We start from the raw sequence: 26,088 nt of genomic DNA on the forward strand, positions 1-26,088 counted from the left end.
ACACAATCTCAGGCTGCACCAGGGGAGGTTCAGGTTGGATGTTAGGAAAAAGTTCTATACAGAAAGAGTGATTGCCCATTGGAATGGGCTGCCCGAGGAGGTGGTGGAGTCGCCGTCATTGGAGGTGTTCAGAAGGAGACTTGATGGGGTGCTTGGTGCCATGGGTTAGCTGTTTGGGTGGGTTGGATTGGTTGATGGGTTGGACACGATGATCTTGAAGGTCTCTTCCAACCTGGTTTGGTTTATTCTAATAAATGGTTTATTCTAATAAACTTTAGTACGTTGGCTGTATTAAAATGGCATTTTTATTGCTGCTTCAGAATGCAGAATTTTGAAGCATCACAATTTTTGTTCTGCAGTTTTTCTCTTTTCTGCATCTGCCCAGGGAGGTGGTGGAGTCACCATCACTGGAGGTAGACTGGGTGGGGCGCTTGGTGCCATGGTTGAGCTGATTAGATAGTGTTGGGTGATAGGTTGGACTCGATGATCTCAAAGGTCTTCTCCAACCTGGTTTATTCTATTTTAGTCTAGTCTATCTCTATCTAAAATAAATAATTTGTTTCCAGCTTCATTTTCCTTAAACAGAATTGCAAATATCCCTACCCCCCACCACTGTACAGTGCCTTACTTGGAAGATAATGACAGGTGTGTGTAAATAGGAGAGAAAACATCTGCACTTAAAGTATATAAAACAGCCTGTCTTGTGTGACCCAAGTAATATTCTGAATGATTCCTAAGAGACCCATTTGTTTTATGGTATGTTCCACTTCTCTGGATTATTTTCTAAATAGAAATGCTGTTATAATCTGTGTAAGTGCCTGTTAGAATACCCATAAATATTTCTTTAAGAGCAGGACTGTATAGTAATCTGGTTCCATAAGTTAGTTCCATCCCATAACCAGTAAATCCATGCATTTGCTTCTAAATATGAAAGGAGTGGAAAAAAAAGAGTAGTAAAATTAGGACTTAAAAAATTTGTTATGTTCATTAATGGTTGCTAAAGAAACACTGGAAACAAGTCTGTCTTTTTCATAAGGACTGTAGCAATGCACAGCTGCAGTGGTGGCAAATTTAAATACCATGAATATTAAGATGACATTAGCAAGCAAAAGAGATGTCTGTTCACGTTGGAACACATGAGCTTTGTCTGGATCAGCCAGTGCCTGTTGTAACCCATTTTGTGGGAACAGTTCTGTGCTAAACTTGCAGGTTTTGTTTACTCAAGCTTCAGACTGCATTCTCTTGGAGCCTGTAGTTCTGCCCACTTTGGCCCATGCTCTGTATTGCAGCTGTACTTGTCTCAGCAAGACCAGGTGCCAGACCTGGCTGCGTTAGGCCAGGGTCTAGCAGGAGAACCCCTAAGCTGCCCTGGTTTTGCTAGTGAAGCTGAAGGATGCTGTTTTGACTAGGGCTCATCTTTGGTTTGGAGAGCTGTGCTCTACAGACACCTTTAAGCTGCCAGAAACAGCCTTATGAGCTGCCCAGATACTGTGCTAAATCAGAATAGGATATAGTTTTTTACTGAGAAAATGGGTTTAGGGTCTGATCCAGTATTTGTTCCACTCTGTTATTGGCTTGGAGCCTCTATTTAGTAGAACTTCCCTTCTTTGTTCACCAAACTATTTATATAGATGGATCTAAAGGTCTCAGGGGAAATCAGATTCTGATTCTAATACAGAATTTTGTATATAGCCTCTGTAAAGAGAAGGGGAGGAGAACCTCTAGATGGAGCAAATAGCTGTTTTTCAGATATACCCAGGCTTGAATGTTCTACACTGTGAACTTGTCACGTTCAGTAATACTGGATGAATGTCTTAAAATGCATGGTTAGAAAAGTGTAACTAGAGCAGAGTACAAGGATAGGTTTATTCAACCTGGATGTTGATAGGTTTAAATAAAAAGGAAACAGGAAGAGAACAAAAATTACTTAAGCTCTCTTTATTAATATGTTCTGATCAAAGTGTAAGAATAAGAAACCTTTATTTTACCCTTTGGTGTGCACTTTGGGACTCTACAAAGTGTAAGCATTATGAAAATAGCTGTGTTGAAGCTACAAACACAGCAAAATTCATGACCTTTCCTCACACTATAAATACTTTGCATCTATTCTCTTGGTATTCAAAAGTCCACTATGCCCTGGTAAACCTCCCATGTGCGGGCAGCAAGGTCTTACACATTGCCAACATCCTACAGAAAGTCTTTTTAGAGGCCTTAAAGGAAGTAGAGATAGTGCATGGGCTTTGGAATAGAATGGAATAGAATAGACCAGACCAGACCAGACCAGACCAGGTTGGAAGAGACCTTCAAGATAATCGCGTCCAACCCATCTTCCAACATCATCTAATCAACTAAACCATGGCACCAAGCACCCCATCAAGTCTCCTCTTGAACACCTCCAGTGGTGGTGACTCCACCACCTCCCTGGGCAGCCCATTCTAATGGCCAATCACTCTATGAAGAATTCCTTCCTAACATTCAGTTTAAACCTCCCCTGGCGCAGCTTGAGACTGTGTCCTCTTGTTCTGGTGCTGGTTGCCTGGTTTTAACCTCTCAGCCAGGCAACTGGTCTTTTAAGCAAGGTATCTGGAGGAGGAATTCTCTGAAATAGAGAGACCTTGTGTTGCAGTAAGACAGCGGCACTTTCTAATGAGGGTATCCCATGTGTCAGGAATTTTCCTGTATGAAATGCTTGAGCAAGGCAGCAGCATTGATTGATCCCATTGTCTGAGCTCACCTATCTCCCCACTGTGCTAAACAGACAGGCCTCTCTGTTTGCATCCAGGTGATACCTATTCAAATTACATACACTTGTCTATAAAGGGTGGATTCGTGCAGCGGGTCTGTTACAGCTTCTGTCAAAGTCAGCTAGCTGATGGAAGCTGATGAAAGCATTTCCTTTTGTCTGCCTCCTAACTCACATCTCAAATTCTACATCTGTATAACCCAGGTTTTTGAGAAGTTACTGCCTCACACCTTCACTTGTTCTGCGGCACAAACTGTCACCACAACGTGAGGGTACTCCCTGCAACCTCTATACAGCATTGGGACCTATCAACTTTTCAAGCTGTGGGGCAAACTCCCCCCTCAGGGAAAGTGCAGAGAAGAGTTTAGCCTTGTGATCTCAGTCAAACTGTTTAATCTGAGTAGCTGCTAATGAACCCAGTGGGCCTGTTCCTGGGCTAAATTCAGTTGCAAACAACTCTGTGTGTGCAGCGGTGCACAAAATCTAGCCCAGGGTCAGCACCTTTGATCACCATCAAACAAACCAGCAGTGTGAAGCTAATCTTTTTGGCTTTAAACCACTATGACTGCTGTCTTTAATGGAGTAACTGTCATGTCACCATCATTTCCATACATGTGGAGTATCAGAAAATGCCTGTTAAAATGCTGATCTAGTCATGACAGTAGGAGGAGGAAAAACTGAAGATGGGTGCTGCAAGTTTTTAAGTTCCTGAAACAAGGTTTAAGTAGATACCTATGAGCTAAATCAGAAATCCTTTATGCTTCCAGCTCCTCTCTTCCCATCTCACCCCTGATATTCAAAGAGCAGCTGTCTAATCTTGAAGATTATCTGTCGATCTGATTGTCTGGAGATCACCAGAGACCATCTGTCTGGTCTCCCATACCACTGTCAGTTCAACATTCTGCCTAGGCCGGGGCCACTCTCTCTGAGAAACTAAGGTTAATAGCTCCTACCAAAAAGACAGTGAGATACAAAATAGCTCCAGAGTAGTGTTTCAGTCCTCTGAGAGGCCTGACCTGGCATTTACACAGAGATCAAACACTTTCTCAAGATCAGCTTGAAGCTCAAGATCAAACAAGCACAACAGTCAGGACCATTATCACCCCTAACTTGAGCCAGTGTGTTTCTTATTCTGACCTATTGAGTGAGTTATTAAAGCTCAGATCACCACCATCCAAATATTTTGCTTTTGTCCATAGACTTTTAGGAGACTGGGTTTCTTTCCAGAGGAAATAACATGTAATGATTACATGATCTTATCTGTTGGAAGCCTTTTTGCTACAACAGTAAGCAGCTGTATTACCCGAGCAGTGGTAATTACTAGAATCAGCAGTGTAGAACAGTCAAAATTATAGTTTGCTTTTAGTCTGATGAAAAGCTCAGTCCTCTCCCACACTCCCTCTGATTCTGAAGGACTTCTGCTTCTCCCCCCACTTCCCTGTTGGGCAGCATTGTTGACTCTGTATGACAGAATGATCTGTCCAACTGACATATCTTAATGAGGCTTTGCAGATTTAATACCTTTAATGGTCATAATTAGGGATCATTAGACTCTTGAGCCTAATGTCTGTGTGAGACACTTTGATCAGCCCCAAGTTGTTTTAAATGTAGCATAGGTTCTGAATTACATTCCCTTCTAAAGCATCAAACAGGGCATGGCCATCTAATTCTCTACCACTCTTGCAAAGGCCAGAAATTTCTGCAGTGTCTTTTGTCCCCCAAGTCTTGCTTGTGTGTCATTTCCTCATGCTCTTGTGTTGGCTGTGCCTGCCTTCTTCGACCTGTTTTGAGTTTGCAGGCTTTCTGAAATGGATAAACCTTTATACCAAGTAGCGGTGCACCCCACGTGCAGATACTGAGTAGTGATCATACTCCAGCCATATTGCTTCAGACTGTTGGGATGAACCAAACAGTTGGGTTCAAACTCTGCTTGTAGTTTGTAATAACAGTGAACTGAATTCTGGTGCCTTAATATCTTCTAGCAGAACTCAAAATGTTACAACAGACCAGGAGAAAAGGTTACTTCAGCAGCTCCGAGAAATTACTAGAGTTATGAAAGAAGGAAAATTCATAGATGGCATCTCTCCTGAGAAGGAAGCTGAAGAAGCTCCTTACATGGAGGACTGGGAAGGTAAGCAAGAGCCTTTCTTACCATTACCATGGTGAGATAAACTGAGTAAGGATTACCCTTTCCAATTGTTTTGTTAAATTTATCCTTCCCTTTCAGAAGTCACTGTTCAAAACTTTACAAGAGGTGGTTTGTTTTCCCCACCATAAGAGAAAGAAAATAGATTTTTGAGGCACTGAGCATTTCCTGTAGCATAAACACTACACTGTCTGCTGCCAAAATGGCATATGAATATTCACATATGCTCCATCTGCTGCTGGGTCTTGGCTGCTCTAGGTTTATCTCTTTCCCTTTATTTGCTGGGCTAGATTTCATGCACAATCCTAGAATCATAAAACCCTTGGAAATCAGACTGGGTATGTTTTGGATAACTTACTACAGTTTTTACTTTTGATTACTCATTCTTTCCTTTGCTCCAATGATGTAAAACTCAACTCCAGGAACTCTGTCTTTTAAAATGTACCTATTTTCATGTCCTTCCTGTTCCCTGGTGTTTATGTGTTACATAAGTGTGTTTTCAAGCTCTCCTAGTTGAGCTGCTCGCTGTCATCATTTTAAATGCAGACTTAATTCCTTGCTTTTGAAGAACCTTTCGAAAATGATCCAAAACATACAGCACAAACAGTGGCCTTGAGCTCTGTTTTTGCAAGTCAAGTTTCATTTTTTGAAATGAAATGCACCAAGTCATTGACATACCTGGTTTTTCAACTTGATAAACAATGTTGTTTATAGCAAAAGTCTTCAAAACTTTAATGAGTCAATCAGTAGACAGAAACACAGCAACCCAGCAGAAAAGGATCTGTTTGAAGATCTAAAATGCATATTTTCACCTGTTAGCTCCCATAGTATCATAGTATCATAGTATCATTCAGGGTTGGAAGGGACCACAAGGATCATCTAGTTCCAACCCCCCTGCCATGGGCAGGGACACCCCACACTAGATCAGGCTGCCCAGAGCCTCATCCAGCCTGGTCTTAAACACCTCCAGGGACGGGGCCTCGACCACCTCCCTGGACAACCCATTCCAGGGTTTCACCACTCTCATGGTGAAGAACCTCCTCCTCACATCTAGCCTGAATCTCCCCACCTCCAGCTTCATTCCATTCCCCCTAGTCCTAGCACTACCTGAGATCCTGAGAAGTCCCTCCCCAGCCTTCCTGTAGGCCCCCTTCAGATACTGGAAGGCCACAATGTGGTCACCTCAGAGCCTTCTCTTCTGCAGACCGAACAGCCCCAACTCCTTCAGTCTGTCCTCATAGGAGAGGTGCTCCAGCCCTCTGATTATCCTTGTGGCCCTTCTCTGGACACGTTCCAGCACCTCCACATCCCTCTTGTAATAGGGGCTCCAGAACTGGACACAGTACTCCAGGTGGGGTCTCACCAGGGCTGAGTAGAGGGGGAGGATCAAAGCTTAGTCACTCCTGAAATTTGGAGTTGATACCCTTGCTCCCTAAAAATGAGTGGAAATTTCTCATCATCTCCCAAGAAATCCTGTTTTGCACAGTCTTGCCATGGATTTAACACTGTGACATATACATGGCACGAAATCTATTACACTTACTGGCAGTGCTAACAACAGCTGTTCTGAAAAACTTGTGCATCCATCACTGAAGTCAGTACTACTTCTAGATGCTGGTAATACTTCAAGCTGCATATCACTTTGCTCCTAAGGTTATCCAGAAGAGACCTACCCTGTCTATGATAATTCTGATTGCTTCAAGCGCAAACAGGACACCATCCTGGTAGATTACCCTGACCTGAGCCAGCCCTCTGCAGAAGAGCTGGCAGAAAGAATGGAAGGCATGGAAGAGGAGTATCTGTGCAATGAAGGCCTGCTCTCTGATCTCACCATAGGAAGAGTCAGTCACGTTTTAACACAGAAAAAGGATGAGGTAACTGACAACAGTGAAGAGGAGAGGGACCTTCAGCACAGCCAAAGCTGTGAGGAGTGCTGCTGTTGTTCTGAGGATGATGATCCTGCTGTCCAAGCAGAGAACGCTGGATTCCGCTCTGAAAGCTGCAGTGAAGCAGAAGAGTCAGCCCAAGAGGATCTGTCTTTGGAGTCAGAAAATGAAAATGCAGCACTGAAAAAGCAGCAAGCAAGTGATTCAGATGAGACAGGCATGCTGAGAAAACGCACCATGAAAGCACTTGAGTAGTAGGGACAATAGTGGATGTTATTTAGATTCTGAAGGTAGAGGTCATAAACTGTCATTCCTGTGGGTTTTGTTCCCAAAGATGTCTCTGTGTTTATCTTCCTGTACCAATTTCATTCCCATGGTAACAATCAGTTGCATTATCTACCTGAACTGCAAGCTGTTAACTCCAAGTAATATCATCTGTCCATCCTTCTGTCTCTGTAACAATGCTCTCAGAGTGTAAACACTCCTAAAAGCCACAGGAGTAGACAGACTGAGTGCCAAGGATGTGAAGATGGACAGTTCTGGTTCTTCTGCAGAAACAGTGAGGCTGGACAGATTCATGCTGCTATGTAACTTGCCAAGCGTACGGCCTGCCCTTATTCCATGCCAGTGATCTATACTATCTATGCCCCATGGCTGCTGCAGGTGGAGCAGTAGTCCAGCCCATTGCCACGAGAACACATAGATGCCATCTCAGGTCTACTGCAGCCAACAGAAAGGCAGACTCTCAGAATTTTACCTGTCAAGGCAAGTATGTGCTTGTGGTGTACTTCAAATTCCTGCTGCTTTTGAAGGTATGTGAAATATAAAAGGTTTGAGTGTTTTCATTTGGGCACATTTGTACATTTAATTTTGTGCAAGACATAATGGTAAAAGCATGAAAAAGTGGCTTTCCTCATTAAATATAAGATAGAGTTAATCTATCTTCATAGATTAAGAAGCCAAAACACAGTAACTCATGAATAACAAAGTCCATGCTCCAAAGTGCAATAATATTAAGACTGCCACAGGCTGCATCCTAAGTCAAATCTGGTTTTTGATTTTGCTGTCTTCCAGCCTCCCTACTAAAAGGTCATTTTTGACACACAAGTTGAAGTCCAGAATTTCTTCATGGGCCCTTTAGCACAGGTAGCTCCAGAATTCAGCTGTGTCTTGTGAGTGAGTGTGGTGGGCCAACACAGTCCTCACAGACACACCAAGCACATGCTGCACTGGGGTGTGAGACAAGAAATAATTCTATCACAGCACTAGTGAGGAAAGCAGAAATGAAATGAAAACCCAATGAGTTCTCCTTCACTAACACAGAGACCACTTGTTACGACTCCTTTTAAAACCTGTGGCAGAGCTAAAGGCTTCATATTTCTTTGTACCACCAAAGGAGAAAATGACGCTGGGTGCAGGTTGATTGTGTGATGTCAAAGAGTCTCAATAGCACAGTCCTGAGGTCCCAATGGCCTTGGCAGCTCCACCCCAGGTACAAGAAAATGCTCACTGCATGTAGCCAGCCATAGCTTGTACAGCTTACTAGCAGCCTTCAAATTGATATTTCCCATGTTGATAGAACACTTCCTTTCCTCACTTTGTTTCAGCTTTCCCCTCTCTGAAACAGAAATGTTCCTTCAGATAAACATATTTATAAAGGATCATCTCATAGGGGTGTCCAGCATTCATCATTATTAATTGTTCACTTTTAGCAGAGAGTGTTCCATCATTTGGAGAACTTTAGAATCATAGAATAATTTGGGTTGGAAGGGACCTTCAAAGGTCATCTAGTCCAACCCCTGTGCACTCAGCTGGGACATCCTCCACTTGATCAGGTTGCTCAGAGCTTTGATGATCCTGACCTTGAATATCTCCAGGGATGGGGCCTCAACTACCTCCCTGGGCATCCTGTTCCAGTGTTCCACCACCCTCATGGTAAAGAACTTGTTCCTAATATTCAATCTAAATCTGCTCTTCTCTAATTTCAAACCATTGTCCTTCATCCTATCACTGCAGGTCTTTGGAAACAGTCTCTCTGCAGCCTTCTTATAGGTCCCCTTCAGGTACTGGAAGTCTGCTGTTAGGTCTCCATGGAGCCTTCTCTTCTTGAGGCTGAACAACCCCAGCTCCCTCAGCCTGTCCTCATAGCAGAGGTCAGCCCACCCCTGACTATTTTTGTGGCCTTCCTCTGGACTCGCTCCATCAGGTCCATGTCCTTCCTGTGTTGAGGGCTCCAGGACTTACACGACTGTGACAGTTTTAGGCTGTGCCTTTAAAAAGATAGCTGCAATTTTTGAGGAGGAGACTGGAGAAGTACAAACAAATCCACAGCTGGGTGTAAAAAGGAAAACAAGAGATTATTCTAAATGAATTTCATTGGTCAGATGTGTGGGATGTATTTTCTAACGAATCTCACATCTTTTTCTGCTGGCACGTCTGCTTCACTGGAAAGAGTCTCTTATCAGCTAACTTTGCAGATAAGCATTACTGACTTTTTAACAATGCTTTCAGCTAACCAGAATTCTTTCTAACATTTCTCCCTTTCTCTTTTCTTCTAATTAACCAGAGGAAAAAGGGGAGGGAGAAGTTAGGGGGGAAGCGAGGCAGTGTCCTCCTGGACAAGGAGGATTTCTGTGCTGTTTGCTCTTTGTAAATACTGTGTATTTGTACATATTCATTGCATTCCATTGTAGAGTGTAGTTGTTGCTTGTATAATACAGCTTTTTCATTTGCTTCCCTGACTGAGTTAGCTGAGCTTTTGTTAATGAGGGTGGGTTAAACCATCACAGTGACCAAAGTGGCAGAATCATCCCTCTTGATCTGCTGGCCTTGCTTCTGATACAGCCTAGGATGCGACTGGCCTTCTGGGCTGCAAGCGCACATTGTTGGCTCATGCCCAGCTTCTCATCCCCCAGCACCCCCAAGTCCTTTTCTGTAGGGCTTCTCTCAATTTCATCATCCCCCAGCCCATATTGATATCTAGGAGATGATATGTAGAAGACATCTTCTGGAAGAGCTTATGTGAACAAAATCAAGTTTCTCAACTTAACTTCTGTTAAAAAAGTAAATCAAAATCATAGGTCAGAACATCAGCAAATCCAGGCCTTTGATAAAGAAACTGTAGCAGCTCAGGTGGGCAGCCAGTGGAAGCAGTCAGGCTTATTAAAAGCACATGCTCCTTTACTTCTAATGCTTCCCACCTAGCAAATTAAATGGCTATACTTTTTATTAAAGCTAAAAGAAACAGCACATGTGGTGTTTAAATTAAGGATTCTGATTAAACTAGATTGGAAAACCCCCAAAAGTGCTTAATTCTTCCTGGATGTTCATTAATGGTTACAGATCTTTTCAAGCATTCCATGGGATCAGGGAAACAAAGCAAACAAAAAAAAAGGAGTACAAGGTATAAGATCAGTGCTGGTCCCACAAATACTGTAAAGAGGATTAATTATCAAATAGTATTTGGAAAACAGTTAAACAGATAAGAATTTTATGACCTAAATCATTACACCAACAATTAGTGTGCATATGCTGGATTCCTTCCTTTTCCAGCTGACTTTCACTAAGGACATTATGATTCACTTTGAGGTCACAGAACCAACCAGGTTGGAGGAGACCTCCAAGATCATCAACTGATCACCCAATCCTAACTAATCACCTAAATCATAGCACTAAGTGCCTCATCCAGTCTTTTCTTAAACACCTCCAGGGCAATAGCCCCTGTTTAAAAGATCTTTACTGGCACATACTAAAAAGAATATTGTTTCTGACCTCATGTATCACAAACACTTGATAAGAGAACCCAGGGAAGAGTGAGGACTTCAGAAATGTAGCCTTTAGCCTGTAGGTGCTGAGCTTTGCAAGTACAGTTCAAGAAGCTATTGTAAGTCAGAACTGCCACCCTAAGAATGCAGAAGGGTGAATCCTTTACATGTGCTTGTCAGTATCTTGGTCAGAAGCTGAACAACCTTGAACTGCACCATGTGATGGCTGCCCCCATGGAGGATTATGCAAGTAGAATTGAAGGCCACCCTACTTTGAAATGAGAACATATACAGAGGGATTTAACACACTTTAATTCATAGATATTAACTTCATAGGTTTCACTGACTAGCTTCCTGGAGTGTCCCCATATGGAAAAACCTGTGCATATTTGAAACAAGAGGAAGTAATAGATGGGAAAATCAGAGAGCTTAAAATAAAACAAGGAAAATACAAATAACACAGATTAAAGAGAAGCTGAAAGTATTTGAAGTGAGATCAAACAACATTCATCCTCATGGACTCGTGCTCTGTAGTCCAAAAGACAGAATAACCAGAGCTTTTGAAAACAGAGTTGGGTTTTAGAACAAAAAGAAAAGCAACAGCAAAACCCCTTGTCATAGTCTCACCAAATTCAGCAGCTTGAGAATCCACCACAGCTGAAGAGCTACATTCCCAAACCAGTGTTCTACATTGCAGAACACTGACTCTCCAGATAAAATGGACCCCCACTTAGGAAAACACGGTGGGCCCAATTGAATATGTTTGCTGAGCAACTTTGTAGCTCCTAACACTTGCACAGCACTCTCATGCTTGCTCTGGGCCATCTTGATGAATTAATGTGCACAAAACTGTAGCAATGCTGGTTTTCCAGTATTCCAAACTGAAGTGAAACAGTTTAGTCTTCACAATAAAGACCTCTGTCTGCTAGCTGCTCACCCACAGCAGTAGTTAGAATACAGGTTTAGGGACTAAGAACTGAGTTTTAGTACCAGCTCTAAAAATAACTCTTTGCTTGTTGTTTTTTCTGTTGGCCTTCATAAGCTGCAAATCACAGCTCCACTGCCATTAAAAGAATAATGACACTTACCTGCTGCTCCTGGGCTGCTTGTTGTGAGGCTTTACTAGCTGATGTGTAGCCTCCTTGTGAAGCATTTGGTTCAGTTTGTGGATGTTTAAGGCTGGTACTTACACAGATTGGCCCCAAGGTGGAAGAGACTGCACTAAGCATAAAAGAGTCAGCAGAAAGCACTCCCCAACCCCCAAAAAAACCAATCCACAAACAAAACAAACAAAAAAGTGGTGCCACCTTGGACCAGGTCCTCACACTGTGTCCCAGATGTAGTATGCAACAGGGTTATCACAGGATGTTTCCTAATCTTCCAGTAGTTAAGATTTCTGGTTAAAAGCAAAAGCCCTCTGTCAATTCAGGCATATAGGACAGAAAGTTAATAGTTTTGCCTAGAAATCCTGGTTTTTCTTAGATGAAACTTCTATTTTCAGTATCAAATATCACAGGTAAGGCAGCAGAAAATGAGGCAGAGACATGAGTAGGAAAAACTGCTCTATTTGTGTTTAGCACTGTAAGTACTGACCTTCAGAAATAAAGATAGTGGTGCACAGGAAGCAGGATCATAAGGCAAAACCCCGAGGAGAGCACACTGTAAGAGCTACATCTTTTCACAGCAGGACTATCAAGCACTCCTCTATGTCAGCTGAGAAAAGGCAGCTGCCTCTCTACCAAATCATCTTGGTACACCTATAGCTGCTTCACAGACTCCTCTGAGCTCAAAATTATCTTGAGAGCATTTTTAAATAGTTAAAAAATACCATATTGCTTAAAGACACATCAGGTTCAATACAGCTCTACTTCTAGCTGGTGAGGACAAGACATTCATCCTAGGGAAGAGAACAGGATTGTAATGATTACATCTGCACCGGGGAGGTTTAGGCTGGATGTTAGGAAGAAATTCTTCATAGAAAGAGTGATTGGCCATTAGAATGGGCTGCCCAGGGAGATGGTGGAGTCACCATCACTGGAGATGTTTAGGAAGAGACTTGATGGGGTGCTTGGTGCCATGGTTTAAGTTGATTAGATAGTGTTGGATGATAGGTTGGACTTGATAATCTCACAGGTCTTTTCCAACCTGGTTAATTCTATTCTATTCTGATGTCCCCCGACTGGAATGCAAACCTCCTGTTCAAGGTGTCAGAGCTCACAAATGTGTTTGAAGGCTGAACTTCATAGACTGAGCAGTGCCCAAAGCCCACTGTCACAAAACATACTGGGGTTTTTTGTACTTGTGAGACTGCACTGTCAAAATAAGCCACTTCATGACGCAATTTTCCAAGACATCAAGGCTGAACATCTGATAGAGTCACCCATGCCTGGACAGTAAGGATAGCCTTTAAATATTCAAAGGGAGTGAAAATGCTGCTGCTGTTATTTGGTAAGTTAACATAGGTAAGGTACATGAGGTCTTATGTGATGTTTGAGAATCAGAAGTGCAGTCCTGTTAGGACTTTGGAAATCCCATCACTTACTGTGTCCTGATCATGCTGACAGATGCCTGCAGCCAAATCTGCATAGGCCAAGCTGAATTCTGGTTGCACAGATGGAGCTGCAGGATCAGGAGCTTACTGCTCAAATGAGAGCTCAAACTTCAAGACAAGCTTAAGAAGAAATAATTTCCTTGCCATTTTACCCAGTCAGCTAAAAAGAGTTACACAAATGTCTATAAACTACATTCTGTTCCTCTGAGGGAATTCACTTTATAAGTTAGTGATACTTCTAATGGCATTGTGCCAACTGGGATAACCTCAGCAAGAAGCTACAGACACAGGGTCAAAGGGGAGAAACAGATGGCACTGTAAACATCCCATGTGAGGATAAAGGTAGCTATGAATCATGAGACTCATTGTTTTCAAATCAGATGTGCGTGACAGTCAAAGTCTGCTGTAACAACAATGCTGAGCAGCAGAGTCCCAGCCAAGAAAAAACTAAAACATCAAAACCAACCCAAAGGTACAAAAAGGCAATCTGCAGCCCTGTTGCCAAGTGTCTGAGTTGGCTACAGAAAAGACTAAATAGGCAGCTGCATTAACTCCAACTTCTGCAGTGTATTCAGGAGTAAGTTTTAAAACAGCTGATGGTGCAAACTAAAACACAGCCACCACCACATCACTGGTAAAGAAAAATCTATCAGATGGATTGCCCTTACTTTTTTCCCCACACACATTTAGTGATGAAAAGTGATAGTAGGTAAAAAAAAATTCAATGCTCGCTGAAATCATTGACTAAATTTCCATAGAATCCAACAGTGTCAAGTTCTGAGCCTAAGAGACTGGTTAGCTAGTCAATTCCTACATCCCTGGCAGGAAACTCTTCACAGATTACTGTGGTTCCTTCAGTGAGCATTAAATAGGATACTCAACATGCCAACCTGCCACCCACCAGCCTCAAAACACTCCTGAGAAGCCTCTCAGCAGAACAGGGACAGACACAGGCAGGTCTGAACACTATTATTTCAATTCAGTTCATTGGAACTGAGGCACAAAGAGGTTACAAGATTGGCACAAAGTCACAGTCAGTGGGGATTAAAACCTGGGTGACCTGATCTCCAGGCCAGCTGCTGGATAGCCTAAAAGAATAGTCTGATTTTATCACAGATTTGTGACTCTTCAGCACTTTTTTTTGCAGGCAGGGAGTACCTAAGCAGAGTAGATGCAGGAGTGTTCACTGGCTAGGTTCTGACCTGCAGGTAGGACTTCATGCCAGTTGTGCTATCAAACTTTAGTCAGAGTAATTTTCAAACTGCTGTTGTAGACCAAAATAAAACCATAGTAAGCTTCCAGTGTCATTGAGCAATCCAGTAAGAGTGATTAAGAAGGGGGTTTCCTCCAAAATGCAAGCATAACTTTTCTGAACTGTATCCTCCTCCTAAAGCAATTTAGCAAACCAGTGTATTGGTTCCATTAAACAGTCTCAAGAGAGCCAGTTCATTCAAGTCTTCCCGAGTGAGGGTAGGGATGAAGGGATGAACACATCCTGACTGAAAAAGGGGAGCTGGAATTTTTTAGGCAGTTAAATAAAATACAACGTATAAAATAACCTTTAATGCATTTTCATCCAATACACAGGCATTTGTGAGTATCAGCTACTGAGCTAGGTAGTTCACAGCAAAATACCAAAACATCAAGATAGTTGTGCAACAGAAAGAGCCCTGGAAGGTACATTTCACACAGGGAGACCAACAGACCTGTTTTCACTAAGTAGCACATACATGAGTGGCCTGCATCTACAACTAGAGGAATTCTAGAACAAGATTGGCATGTATAAAACTGTTTTCTTTGAGCCAAGTGAGTTCTTTTGAGAAATCTGAGAGCTATCAGCCTATAATTCTAGTAAAGGTGACGTGCTGGCCTTATTTGCCAAGCAGGGATATTTTACTGGTGAGTACAAGCTTCTCTAAAATCAGGGAAAATCTTGCAAGTGATGTTTTAGGAGAGCAACAGGATAGTGTGTGGGAACTAGTTAGGCCAGCACAGAATCAAACCCCCTCTGATGCATGCCACACATCAGGAGAGACTCTTTCTGCCCCAAACACCAGGCAAGCCCTTGTCTGATAACACCACAACAATAAAAGAGAAAATATTCTGGTACTGGTCTAGAGGGGTCATCTCTTCAGGACAAGAGCTCTTGTTCACCTTGTGACATCCAGTCCTTGTTGTATCCTTATGTACTAAAGACTCAGTTGTTTTCCTTCTTTTTTAATGTCCAGCACTCAGGTAGGGGTAAGACTTTTATAGGTAGAAAGTATACTCAGTACTTCTAGAGACCTCACTGATGTCTCTGCTTGTTGAAAGTCCCTGCTTCCCATTACCAAAAGGGAGCAAAAACCCAGGAAGTTCAAACTGATGGCACTGGTTGACCATGACTGGTGAAACTCAGTGGTGTCATTTGCCTCCACAATATTTTTCAATGCTGCAGCTACCAGATTTTATTACAGAGCCCTTCCACTAAAGCTCCTTCCATTCCTGTACCTCATGAGGACAGCCCACTAGGAACACCAGCACTAAGGCAACTTGAATAGCGAGAGACTTGCCCAGGAACTATTACAGAATCATCCTCACAGACTTCTTAGCATCAGAATTTGCACTGATAGGCTGTGATGTTACTATTTTATGTGCCATATATTATCCTACAAAAGGAGAGGGGGGCATGTCTAGCTAAAAACTAAACTCTGTTTTAGGACACCAACACACAATCACTTTCAACCTTTTGAAAAAGGAAAAATAAGGCAGCACTACAAAGGCAATCTGTCTAACAGGCTGCCTCCAGGCTTGTGGACAGTTCTGCTCATTACTTTGCAGCCAATGGCTTGGAAACTCTGATTATGGAATGTTTACTGAGAAAAATTCTGATTACATTTTAGGTAAGTTTTTTTTGTTGTTGTTTGGTTAATCTGTTACCTTTTAATATGTTAATTCACTCTACTGAAAAGCCAAAGGGCCAAATTCACCCTTCTGATAAGGCTTCTATTGTAGAAGCATCACTGGATGAGCACCGAAGGCATTATTCTTCTGCAGAGAGATCACTGAGTAATGTTGTCAAAATAAACACTTTTGAGTTGCACAACCTTGAAGAAAAGATAAAGGGATTGTGAAGAGAATGAGAAGGAACAGAGCATCAGAGATGAAGAAAATTAGATAAAGTGCCAGGAAGAAACTGTTTGATGTATACAAGTGACAAGTTACATTAAGAACTCTCATTAAAGCATGCAGTATTTGCCTATTAGCAATTCAGGCAAGGAATTTGTTTACCACCCTCTGCCAAAATCAACAGCAGCTGCAAAGAAAAAATAAAACCATCAATACTGGAATTTTCAATAATATTAAATGTACTGTAGCTGAACACTCACTAGGACTATGTGAAGGAAATACACAGCTCAGTGCCATTATATTGTCATGCTAAGTAAACAAGGTTATGTCCAGCTGCACATTGACATGCAGGCCCTGCAGAAGCTACTACTAATATGAGCATGCCAGCTACTTCTTGGTTACTTTAGCACACATGGTGCCAAGATTTTACTGCTGTGCCAAGCTTGCACAAGCCTAATTTTGTGAGGACAGTGTAATCTCAGCTATGCCTCTATGTTAAGATAGAACTTGCTGTGACTTTATCCAGCTAGGAAAACAAAACTTGGAGATGTGCTAGGAAGCTTGTGGTAGCACCTTGCATTGACAAGCAGTAGTGACTTTCACCAGAAAATGTCCGTCAGATGTTATGTAGATGCTACATTAAAAGCAGCTGCTTCTGGAGCAGATGGTGACAGGCAAGTGAAAAGAAAACACCACCTCACTCAAGGACAGTGAGGAATCAGTATTTGGGCAAAGGCCACTACACACAAATCCTATTAGAACTGAATTTGCTTCAATGAGAGCTCCTCGTGTCCCAGCTTAACATCCCCCTCTAGTGATCCCAGTTTGTGGTGGGGAATTTTTCTCTCAGCAGCTCATTGGCTGATACTTCTCTGTGATTTTGTTCAGATGATGGGAATTTGAGTCACCCTTTCCTCCTGGCATGCTTACAGGTTAAAAAAATACCTGGCTGGGAAGAACATGCAGTGAGAGTGAAGTCACACAATGTGCTGGCAGCAAAACTGTCCCGAGAAGCTGAATGCTCTGCCTTTCCCCAGGCCCTCCTTCTCACCCTTGTGCAGGAGTTCACTGCACACGAGCTTCCTTTTCGTGCCAGCTCCCTGTGGGGCCATGACACAAATCAGGCCATTGTTAGGATCCACATTAAAAATAACTCTTCCTGAAGCAACTCCACTCCTTGTGTATTGTGTATTTGCACTTGGTTCCTTTGACACAGTGTTGTGCACAGAAAGAGGCAGAAAACTATGTCAGGTGCCACTCTCTCAGGCTTTAAAGAAAACAGGTGACCGGTGAACCACTGAGTTAAAACCAAGCAGACTCAATAGATCCCATGCTGCAGAGCTTTTGAAATCCACATCACACCTAAACACCAGCAGTGGGAACTCCTGCCTGGTTTTGCAGTAGTCTAAACAAAAAAATTCTGGAGCTAGTTTTTGAAGACTGACATGAGGTAATGAAAGGCCTAAGAGCCTGCTCTGTTAAAGTACAAAATGAGTTCACAGATGGAGATGTGAAGTGGTGGGAAACCACCAACTACAGAGAAAAACAAAACACCCATGTGCAAAGCCAAAGTATCACACTACAGCTCGTGACTCATTGTTTTAGTAGCTCAGGAGGGAACTGCCTGCTCAATTCTCTCAAACAAAAGGTGAGGTGTCTTTCCATTTTATGCCACTGTGTGGAAGAGCTTCCTGCAAAAAGGTCTGAGAAAAGGTCTGTTATTTAAAGATGACATTTGACAGGCTGAGTCCATCAACATAACACTGTCCAAAGCCAGCAGATTAATTTTTTTCCCATATATCTGTTAAAAAAAAATTAGCAAAAATGCTGGCAAGTAGTTATGTCCATCTCTTATCTGAAATTGCCTTTTCCCCATAGTGGGAAGGAGACCTGGAGGCTAACATGAAGAAGAGAGCATATTTCTTTTATTAGTTGAAGTTACACAGTCCAAACGGCACAACCTCTCCTCGTGGCCTGTCCCCTATAGTCACGAAGGGACTGACAGCTATGAGACAAATAGATCTGATCTCATTTTCCCATTACATAATCTTTGGTTGTGCAATGCAAGAATCTAGAAAGAATAAAAAGGAGGATCTGAAGACAAGAGTATAAAACACAACTACTCCTTCACTCACATTTCAATACCTTTCTGGTGAACTGCATATGAATTCTATAACTCTGTGTGCTGTTCAGGGGAACATTTTACAGAATGATGGCAGACAGGCTCATTTGTAAAGGTGTTTTACAGTGTGCTTTCAGTTGCAGCTCTTGGCTTGTGAGATGTTCAGAAGAGAAAGGAATGCCTTGTTCTTTGCTTCTCTTTTGAAATGGCATTTGTTTACATATTCCAGATAAAGCAGGAAAAACAAAACCAAAACCCCAGACTGTTTTAAGGCATTTGCTGCCCTGCCAGTGTCTCATTTGTATGCAGCATACACTAGATTTGCCTAGAAGGATTTAGCTCAGTAGCTGGCACGTTTACATTAGAGAACAACATACACGGTTTCAATCGATACCAAGTGTTCTTACAATGGGAAATAAATATTAAAAGTGGCTGTAGCTGAAAAGGTCAAAAAATACAATCAACAAATTGTAAAATCGCAAAGGCCAGACAAATTTAATAAAATAGTTCCATTTACCTTCCTCAGCTTTACACAGTCTCTTCAAAATAGTAAGATTCTCTGCAGAGAGCCTTTATCCAACTGTTTATATCACTTCATACAAAATATGTGCCTGAATTCCCACAGCAATACAAGGATATGAATTCCCCACGCGCTCAAGCCAAATTCAACATAAGTTATGCTTTCTTGGCATCTCAGCGTTTTCCCTTCTCCTTTCCTGCACTCCAAACGCATTTTCATTTGAAACAAATCAAAAAGCATGTAGATGTTAAAAACATAATGACAGCTCAGAATTCAAGTGACCTGTGCAACATTGTTTTGTGCTTTCTACTTCTCCGTTTCCTCCTACTGCAATTACAATTCAGCATGCCCTACCACGTACACAACAGCAATGCATCGAGTCCAGTCCCGTATAGGTTTGCTACCTTCAGGCTTGGCTTTCTACTACACGAGACCCTTGCACGTTCCAAAAAGTGCACCTTTTCTTGTGATCTTTCCATTACATTGGATGATGTGGAGCTCTGATTAGTGGATGTAGGAATGCAACCTTGAGGTATGATTGCAGCCTTGGAATAATTCTTAAAACGTAAAAAGAAATCGTTTGAGCCTGCACGCCCCTTCTGGATTTAAAAAAGACACCATGGTCGTGGTGCTGCTAGAGCCACGGTACAGTACATCATGGCACATCTCCGTAACAGAATCAAGGACATGATAGAGAACTTCTATTTACACAAACTGATGCCACGTCCAGAAAAATATGACAGAAAATAAAAGGAAAATATCTTTTTTTTTGTTTCCTGAAAGTCCTGGATTTTCAGAAGATTCCTTTGCCTTTCTCTTCAGCAACAGAGTTGTCCTCCACAACTGCATTTTCCCTGACCTGTTTAGCATGAACCATATGTGACACCAGGAGGAATTGGGAACCATGTGGCAAACTGCTTCCTTTGAGAGGATGCTCACCCATGCCCTTCTACTCACAAGCCAGCTTGCTGTCAAAACTGGAAAGGGCAATAGCAAAGGCTTGTAGTGCGCACATTGGGTAGTTGTAGTCCATGGTGAACACATCCTCAGCCACGCGGCCAAACTGCATCACTATATAGTCAGCTGCAAGAAAGGTCATAAAAGGTGATAAAGCATTTATTTTGTTTGCAGCCCTTACTAAATAGTTATGCATCCAACATAATTTTCTAGGCCAGTTCAACAAAATACAAACTATGCTCGCTCAATCAAGCTCCACAAAACATATGCAAGTGGGTGTGCTGAGACCAGAGGGAGAAGCAAGGAGAGCTTGAGCAAGGAACAGCTGAATGATGAAGGACTGCAAGACTTGTTACTGTCAAAAAAATTTCACAGATAAAAAGTGGGTTCTGCAAGCAGAGAGAAAAAATTGCTTTTGTGCAGGTTGCTCAAACCTTTTATATAGACCTAGTACCAAGCTTCACATGTACCAAGAATGAATTAATTCTCTTCCTACTTAACTTCAGACAAGTGGACAAGCAAGGATAACAGGGGAAGAGAAGACATAACTCTAATCTAGACTTAATCATGTCTAGTTTGTCATATTCAGAAATTCTTCCTCTTTTCCCTATTGTACTCTTTGTCAGCAAGAGGAAATCTCAGCCTCATTCACAGTTTGAACTGTTCATCTGCAGAAGCAGGTGTAATTGTTTCACCTTATAAAATGCAGCAAATGCATACAACAGTTCCTCAAATTCAGTGTTGCTCCTTGGAGAGTGGCACAGCCACTTTCATCAGCTTCCACTCTTCCTCTACAGTCTAAGCTTAGCACTGGTACAGCCCAGTGTGCTCCAGCACTAGTGACCATGCCTGCCGGAAGGGAGCGTAAAGTAGGGCAGCATCACTCCACTCACGCATGTGTCTTTAACCCTGCTCCAAGAAGTGTGCTTAAACTTGAGAATAAAAGGGGCTGGGCATTGCTGGCAGAGAGCAGCACATCAGTAAGCTCCCTGTGATGGTGTGAAAGGCAGTCCTGACATTTTTGGGGTGTTCTGATGGGCTAAGGATACAAAGACAGTAATGACAAGGTAATTGTGCAGTGGGACATGAGTGCAGCTGTCTCTAGCTGGGCAACATATGGGTCCCAGAGTGAAGCAAAACACTAAGGCAGGATTGTTTGACTCAAGTGCTTGAGCAGAGTGATACTGCCTCATGGTCCTGCTGACTGGGAGTACCACAGCTCTGAGAGCAGGAAGGACTCCAAAGTGTTCTTCAGTTCACATTTTGAGCAGCCAAGGGAGGAAACTATGATAGCACATAACAGAATGAGCTGCCTCAAGCATGAGCATTTGAACACCCAACTTGGATCAATGTCTCAGCCACATGGCTGAATTGGACCCATGTAATAAATTAAACTTGCTCAAGTAACAACAGCAAGAGCAGAATCACTGTCAGGCTGTGCATGGGGTACTGGTTTCACACACTACAGACCGAGAGCTGTACTTACGATCATTATCATGAATGATTTGGAAGTTTTTCACTGAGGCCTGTGTGACTCGTCCATGGAAATTTAAAACATAGGACTGGGTGTCATCATTCCAGACTGGTGTTTTGTTATGCAGCTCAATCACACTCTCTGTATTTTTGTTCTGCCATCTTGCAAGAAGTGTCTCATGTTCCTGTATGCACCACAGATACACAATGCAATTGAACACTCTTGCAAGGCAAAAAGAAATTCACCAAAGCCCCCAAAACATTCATAAATCCTAGCCCAAAGATTAATTGGTCACACTCAACTCTCAAAACAGCAGCACTGAATGAAACAGTGAGCTCTGTGAATGTGCATTTTGATCTTTTCCAGAGCTTGGAAAAGGTTAGGTGCATCTTTTGTTATCGAAAGACATTATTTGTAGTGCTTTTGTGAGTCATACATCCCATTGTTCTGCAATTTTTCAAATACTCTCTTCTTTTAACATCTAAACCTTCAGAAATGCAAGAGCCCCAAATGTCACTGAAAAAGAACTCAAGTCTGGCCTGCATTAGGAATAGTGTGGCCAGCAGGAGCAGGGAGGTCATTGTGCCCCTGTACTCTGCTTTGGTTAGGCCGCACCTTGAGTACTGTGTCCAGTTCTGGGCTCCTCAGTTTAAGAAGGACATTGAAACACTTGAATGTGTCCAGAGAAGGGCAACAAGGCTGGTGAGAGGCCTTGAACACAAGCCCTATGAGGAGAGGCTGAGGGAACTGGGATTGTTTAGCCTGGAGAAGAGGAGGCTCAGGGGTGACCTCATTGCCCTCTACAACTACCTGAAGGGTGGTTGTAGCCAGGAAGGGGTTGGCCTCTTCTCCCAGGCAACCAGCACCAGAACAAGGGGACACAGTCTCAAGCTGCGCCAGGGGAGGTTTAGACTCGAGGTGAGGAGGAAGTTCTTCACCGAGCGAGTCATTCGTCATTGGAACGGGTTGCCCAGGGAGGTGGTTGAGTCATCAACCCTGGAGGTGTTCAAGAGGAGATTGGACGTGGCACTTGGTGCCATGGTCTAGTCATGGGGTCTGTGTTGATAGGTTGGACTCGATGATCCTCGAGGTCCTTTCCAACCTAAGTGATACTGTGATACTGTAATTTTTCTTGTTGGCTGATGGTGTGACTTACGTTTCGTGGTCTGATGGAAACTCTTTCATGGTCCATATTCATCCCTGGTATGATCACACTCATTTTACGAGGTCCTTTAAACCCCAAGACGTTTGTTTCCTACAAATGTTTAGAAAAGAGTTGATCATGGCCTGTATTTTTGAAGTTCATTTCTTCCACAGAAAGGCACAGTGACAGCCCAGGGAACCTATTATGTTAGTCAACTCAGAAAAAAACCTCTTGCAACTCCTACCTTCACTGGCACTGCCAAACATTCTAGCTTTGTCTTAGAAGCTCCAACAACAGGAAAAATGGAAACAGAGAGGTTTCCAAAAACACTCCTAGCACTGGCTGCCAGCAACCTTAATACAGTTTCATTTTTTTTTAATCAAACCCTTTGTTAAAAAAGAGGATATGAACTAACCAGATTGCTTGGCTACTGCTAGCTCCCAAAATAAAGGAGCTATAATTTAAAAATCATAAAATGCAATCACACATTTTGATGAGAGACAAAATTAAATAGATGGAACCAACTCCATTTATTCCAGAGCCAGCAGAAAAGCAAACAAGGAGAAACTGCCAGTAAGAGCATCTGTTAGCAGTGCTGTGGTTTTCAAAGTCTTCAGATATGTTATGCTTAGAGATTTGCACGGTGAAAAACAAACACATTAGCATGAATGTTAATTTTCAAGCTATGAAGGCAGGGAAAGTAAAGAAGTAACATAAGCAGCAAAAATAAATCCATGGAAAGTACAAGTTCTTCCATTAAACATGATTTCACGGCTTGCTGACCAGCTTCTCACAAAAGTGCTCCAGTATTGCACTGACCTCTCAAAACACAGCCACTAAAACCTAAACATGCCTAAAGTCTTCATTTTATGTAACAATTTCTTCCACTCAGTAGAAACCCTTTGCCTATTTCAGCATTAACTCCAGTAAATGAAACAGTGACACCTCTGAAGGTCCATCTCCTCATGGGCTGTGCTGCTTTTATTCAGTCACACCTTTTTCCCCTCTGCCTTTCCCCAGTGAAGGGCTGTGGGGACACACTAAGGCATCTCAGGTATGAAGTTCCCACTGGCATATTCCCAGCAACATACCACAAAATGCCAAGAACTGGACACCCTTGAGCTCCAGCTGGTGTAGCTCTACCACCAGGACATTTAGAAGTGACATATTCAGATCTTTCTGCTTTTATATATTTAATTAAAATGTCTTAATTTTATAGCAAATTAAACATTTTAAAGCACCTCTGCTTTTGCAAGCAAAAGCCCCATGCATCTCAACTCATTGGTAACATCTGAAAATACCCACCTAAAATTTACTAATGCAGAAGTTTTGTCATTCGTCAGACCTTCGAAATAGCTCTGGTTACTGCACCAAATCATCTGAGGATTTTATACAACTCACTAAAGATCTTAATGCATGCAAGAAAATTTCCATTGAGTTACTTTACTGAATAGAGTTGAAGCAATCCAGGTATATTCATGCAGCTTCACAACTGCATTAAGGGGAAGAGTCCACCTCTTATTTGTATCATTAAAGTCATGGTCTTTGGCAGAGGAAACCAATATTTTCAATTCATCTGGAAGTGGATACTTGGATCTGCATTATGGTGAGACTCCAAACTAAAATGATTGCCAGCAGATTTTATAAGAGAGAATCAGCACATCAGAGCATGATTTCTAAGAAAAGATTCATGCTTATGCTTATTTCCCACTAACTACTGCTCAGTTCGGTCTTCTCTGTAGTGCCTTATAAGCTTTTCTTCTCATCAAGCTGCAATTATGCTGTATACAATTAATTTAGATGTTGACTAGTTGAAGACATAGTTCAAGATAAAATTCAGTAACAGTGCTGAATCACTTCCCTCACAACAAGCAATGTTATCACTTTGAAAAAAAACAGGGCTATATTCTTTGGATTTACTCAGAAACACTAAAATCAGTACTTCTGCTCAATGAGGAGGGAATGGTTCCTAGCTGCACATCACATTAATCACCAGTTATGTCAACCTTTTCATAGGCAAAGGCTACCCTTTTGCTCCAATCAAGGTACAGAACCAAAATTCTACAAATATAGAACAGATGAGGAAAACACTTAGGACAAAAGAGAAGCTAGAATTGAAAGCAGACCTATCCAATCTATCTGTATCCAAATAAAATGAATTCTCCTTATGTCCTGCTTCTCTTTTATTTCCCTCCTGACCTATTTCATGTGTGTAAATTCCAGACCACACACGGCATTACTAGGGGAATGTAGGCCAAATTCTGATTTCACACTATTTTAGTGCCCCTGACAATCTTGGATTACATGGGAACTCAAAGTCAGTGTTAGCTGGCAGAGCCCTGTTGACTCAACCAGCACACCAATGATTTACATCAGCTGAGGACTTGGCCCAGCATTGCTTAGAAGCTGCACTCTGCCCCAGCCCCACCAGTAAGCTGTTCTGTGAGCAGATGTCACAGTAAGATGGACTGAAGGAACAGAGAGCTTCTCCCCAGGGCTGCTTCTAAAATCTCACACACTTTCATAAACTTCTGTAAGCATTTGCCATGGTGGAAAGAGCTGCCGCAAGAGAAGCAGCAAGGTGTGTATCCCAGCAGCTCCCAAGAGATTCACAATTTGACTATCCCAGTTTTCTTCCAGCCATTTCCCTTTCTGGATGTGATTTACACAGCTGTGCCTTGTCCTTAGTATCTTCTGTACAAACTGTCACTCTGTAGAAAGCCCAGACCACAGGACCCCCTGCACTGGATCACACCACCAGTGATGGAGACCTGAGTAGTTTTATGGCTTTACTGAAATCTGAGTCACACCTCTGATATTCAGCTGAGCTCCCAGCCTGCAGAATCTGATGCCCATTGAATTGTGAATTACTGTGGAAATAAAAGCATCCAGCATAGAAACCCCTGGTACAAATGGTGCAGTAACTTTGCCAGGCGATTCTGAAGGCAGCCATTAGGTGCTGCTGCAGGGTTATTAATACACCAGCCAGCCATGGTGGGAGAAGAAAAACCCTCATAGCACCAGATAGAGCTCTATCCCTGCATTAACTTCATTGCTGTTGCTTGAAACTTGCCCTAAGGTCAGCTCCACATTGAGAGTTCTCAACATATTTATTTCAGTCAACAACAGATGCATTACCAGCTTCTGTCTGCATGAACTAGACCTGAGGAGATGATCCAGCAGCCAGGCTAAGGGAGCTGGTGGAAGCAGGTACTTGAGCAGATGAGCTGGGAAGCAGTGAGAGGCATAGTGGTGCTTTCAAAGGATTGTTTATTACAGTTTTTGTTTCAGGAGTTAAATGTTGTCTTAGGCCAAGGCTATATTGGGAGGCCTAGCTGTTCAGCTACCTGTGTTTAGCATCAGAGAGGCCTTCTCCAAAATGTCATCACAAATGTTCATACTTTAGTGCATTAATTCCATATGCACAATTCCTTCCAGTTCAGGAGGTTCCCTGAGTGGTATCTCCAGGCTATGAAGCATTCTACCCAGTTGTGAAAATACTCCAACACCTTCTGACCAAAAGGGCAGGTGTCAAGAGGATGGGGTAGAATTCTTTTCAGTCATGCCCAGTAATAGGACAAGGGGCAACATATACAAACTAGAACACAGGAAGTTGCACTTAAACATAAGGAAAACCTTCTTCACTTGGAGAGTGCTGGATCACTGTACCAGG

General features: G+C 42.4%; 2 protein-coding genes across 14 annotated transcripts in view; one reads left to right on the forward strand and one right to left on the reverse strand.

Annotated features, from left to right (window-relative positions):
* The window catches only part of RIC3 (RIC3 acetylcholine receptor chaperone), a 63,804-nt gene that overhangs the window by 20,959 nt on the left and 16,757 nt on the right, over positions 1-26,088 (forward strand). For 2 of the 7 annotated variants that reach the window (XM_068148051.1, XM_068148049.1), the window contains exons 5-6: positions 4,726-4,874; positions 6,543-19,598. In XM_068148051.1, the coding sequence (XP_068004152.1) occupies positions 4,726-4,874; positions 6,543-7,030 (637 nt within the window). In that variant the 3' untranslated portion in view covers positions 7,031-19,598. Of the gene's footprint in view, positions 1-4,725; positions 4,875-6,500; positions 19,599-24,431; positions 24,705-26,088 lie in introns of those variants that run through there. The other 5 variants (XM_068148053.1, XM_068148056.1, XM_068148052.1 and 2 more) reach the window with 4 other exon arrangements.
* The window catches only part of TUB (TUB bipartite transcription factor), a 135,645-nt gene continuing 128,345 nt past the window's right edge, over positions 18,789-26,088 (reverse strand). For all 7 annotated transcript variants that reach the window (XM_068148042.1, XM_068148043.1, XM_068148045.1 and 4 more), the window contains 3 exons: positions 22,428-22,526; positions 21,284-21,455; positions 18,789-19,923 (listed from right to left, as the gene is read on the reverse strand). In XM_068148042.1, coding sequence (XP_068004143.1) covers positions 19,790-19,923; positions 21,284-21,455; positions 22,428-22,526 — 405 coding nt within the window. In that variant the 3' untranslated portion in view covers positions 18,789-19,789. The remainder of the gene's footprint in view (positions 19,924-21,283; positions 21,456-22,427; positions 22,527-26,088) is intronic.

This window comes from Melanerpes formicivorus, unplaced genomic scaffold (genome assembly GCF_026170545.1).
Source record: "Melanerpes formicivorus ecotype bairdi unplaced genomic scaffold, bMelFor1.0.p_v2 SCAF_16, whole genome shotgun sequence".
Lineage (NCBI taxonomy): Eukaryota > Metazoa > Chordata > Aves > Piciformes > Picidae > Melanerpes > Melanerpes formicivorus.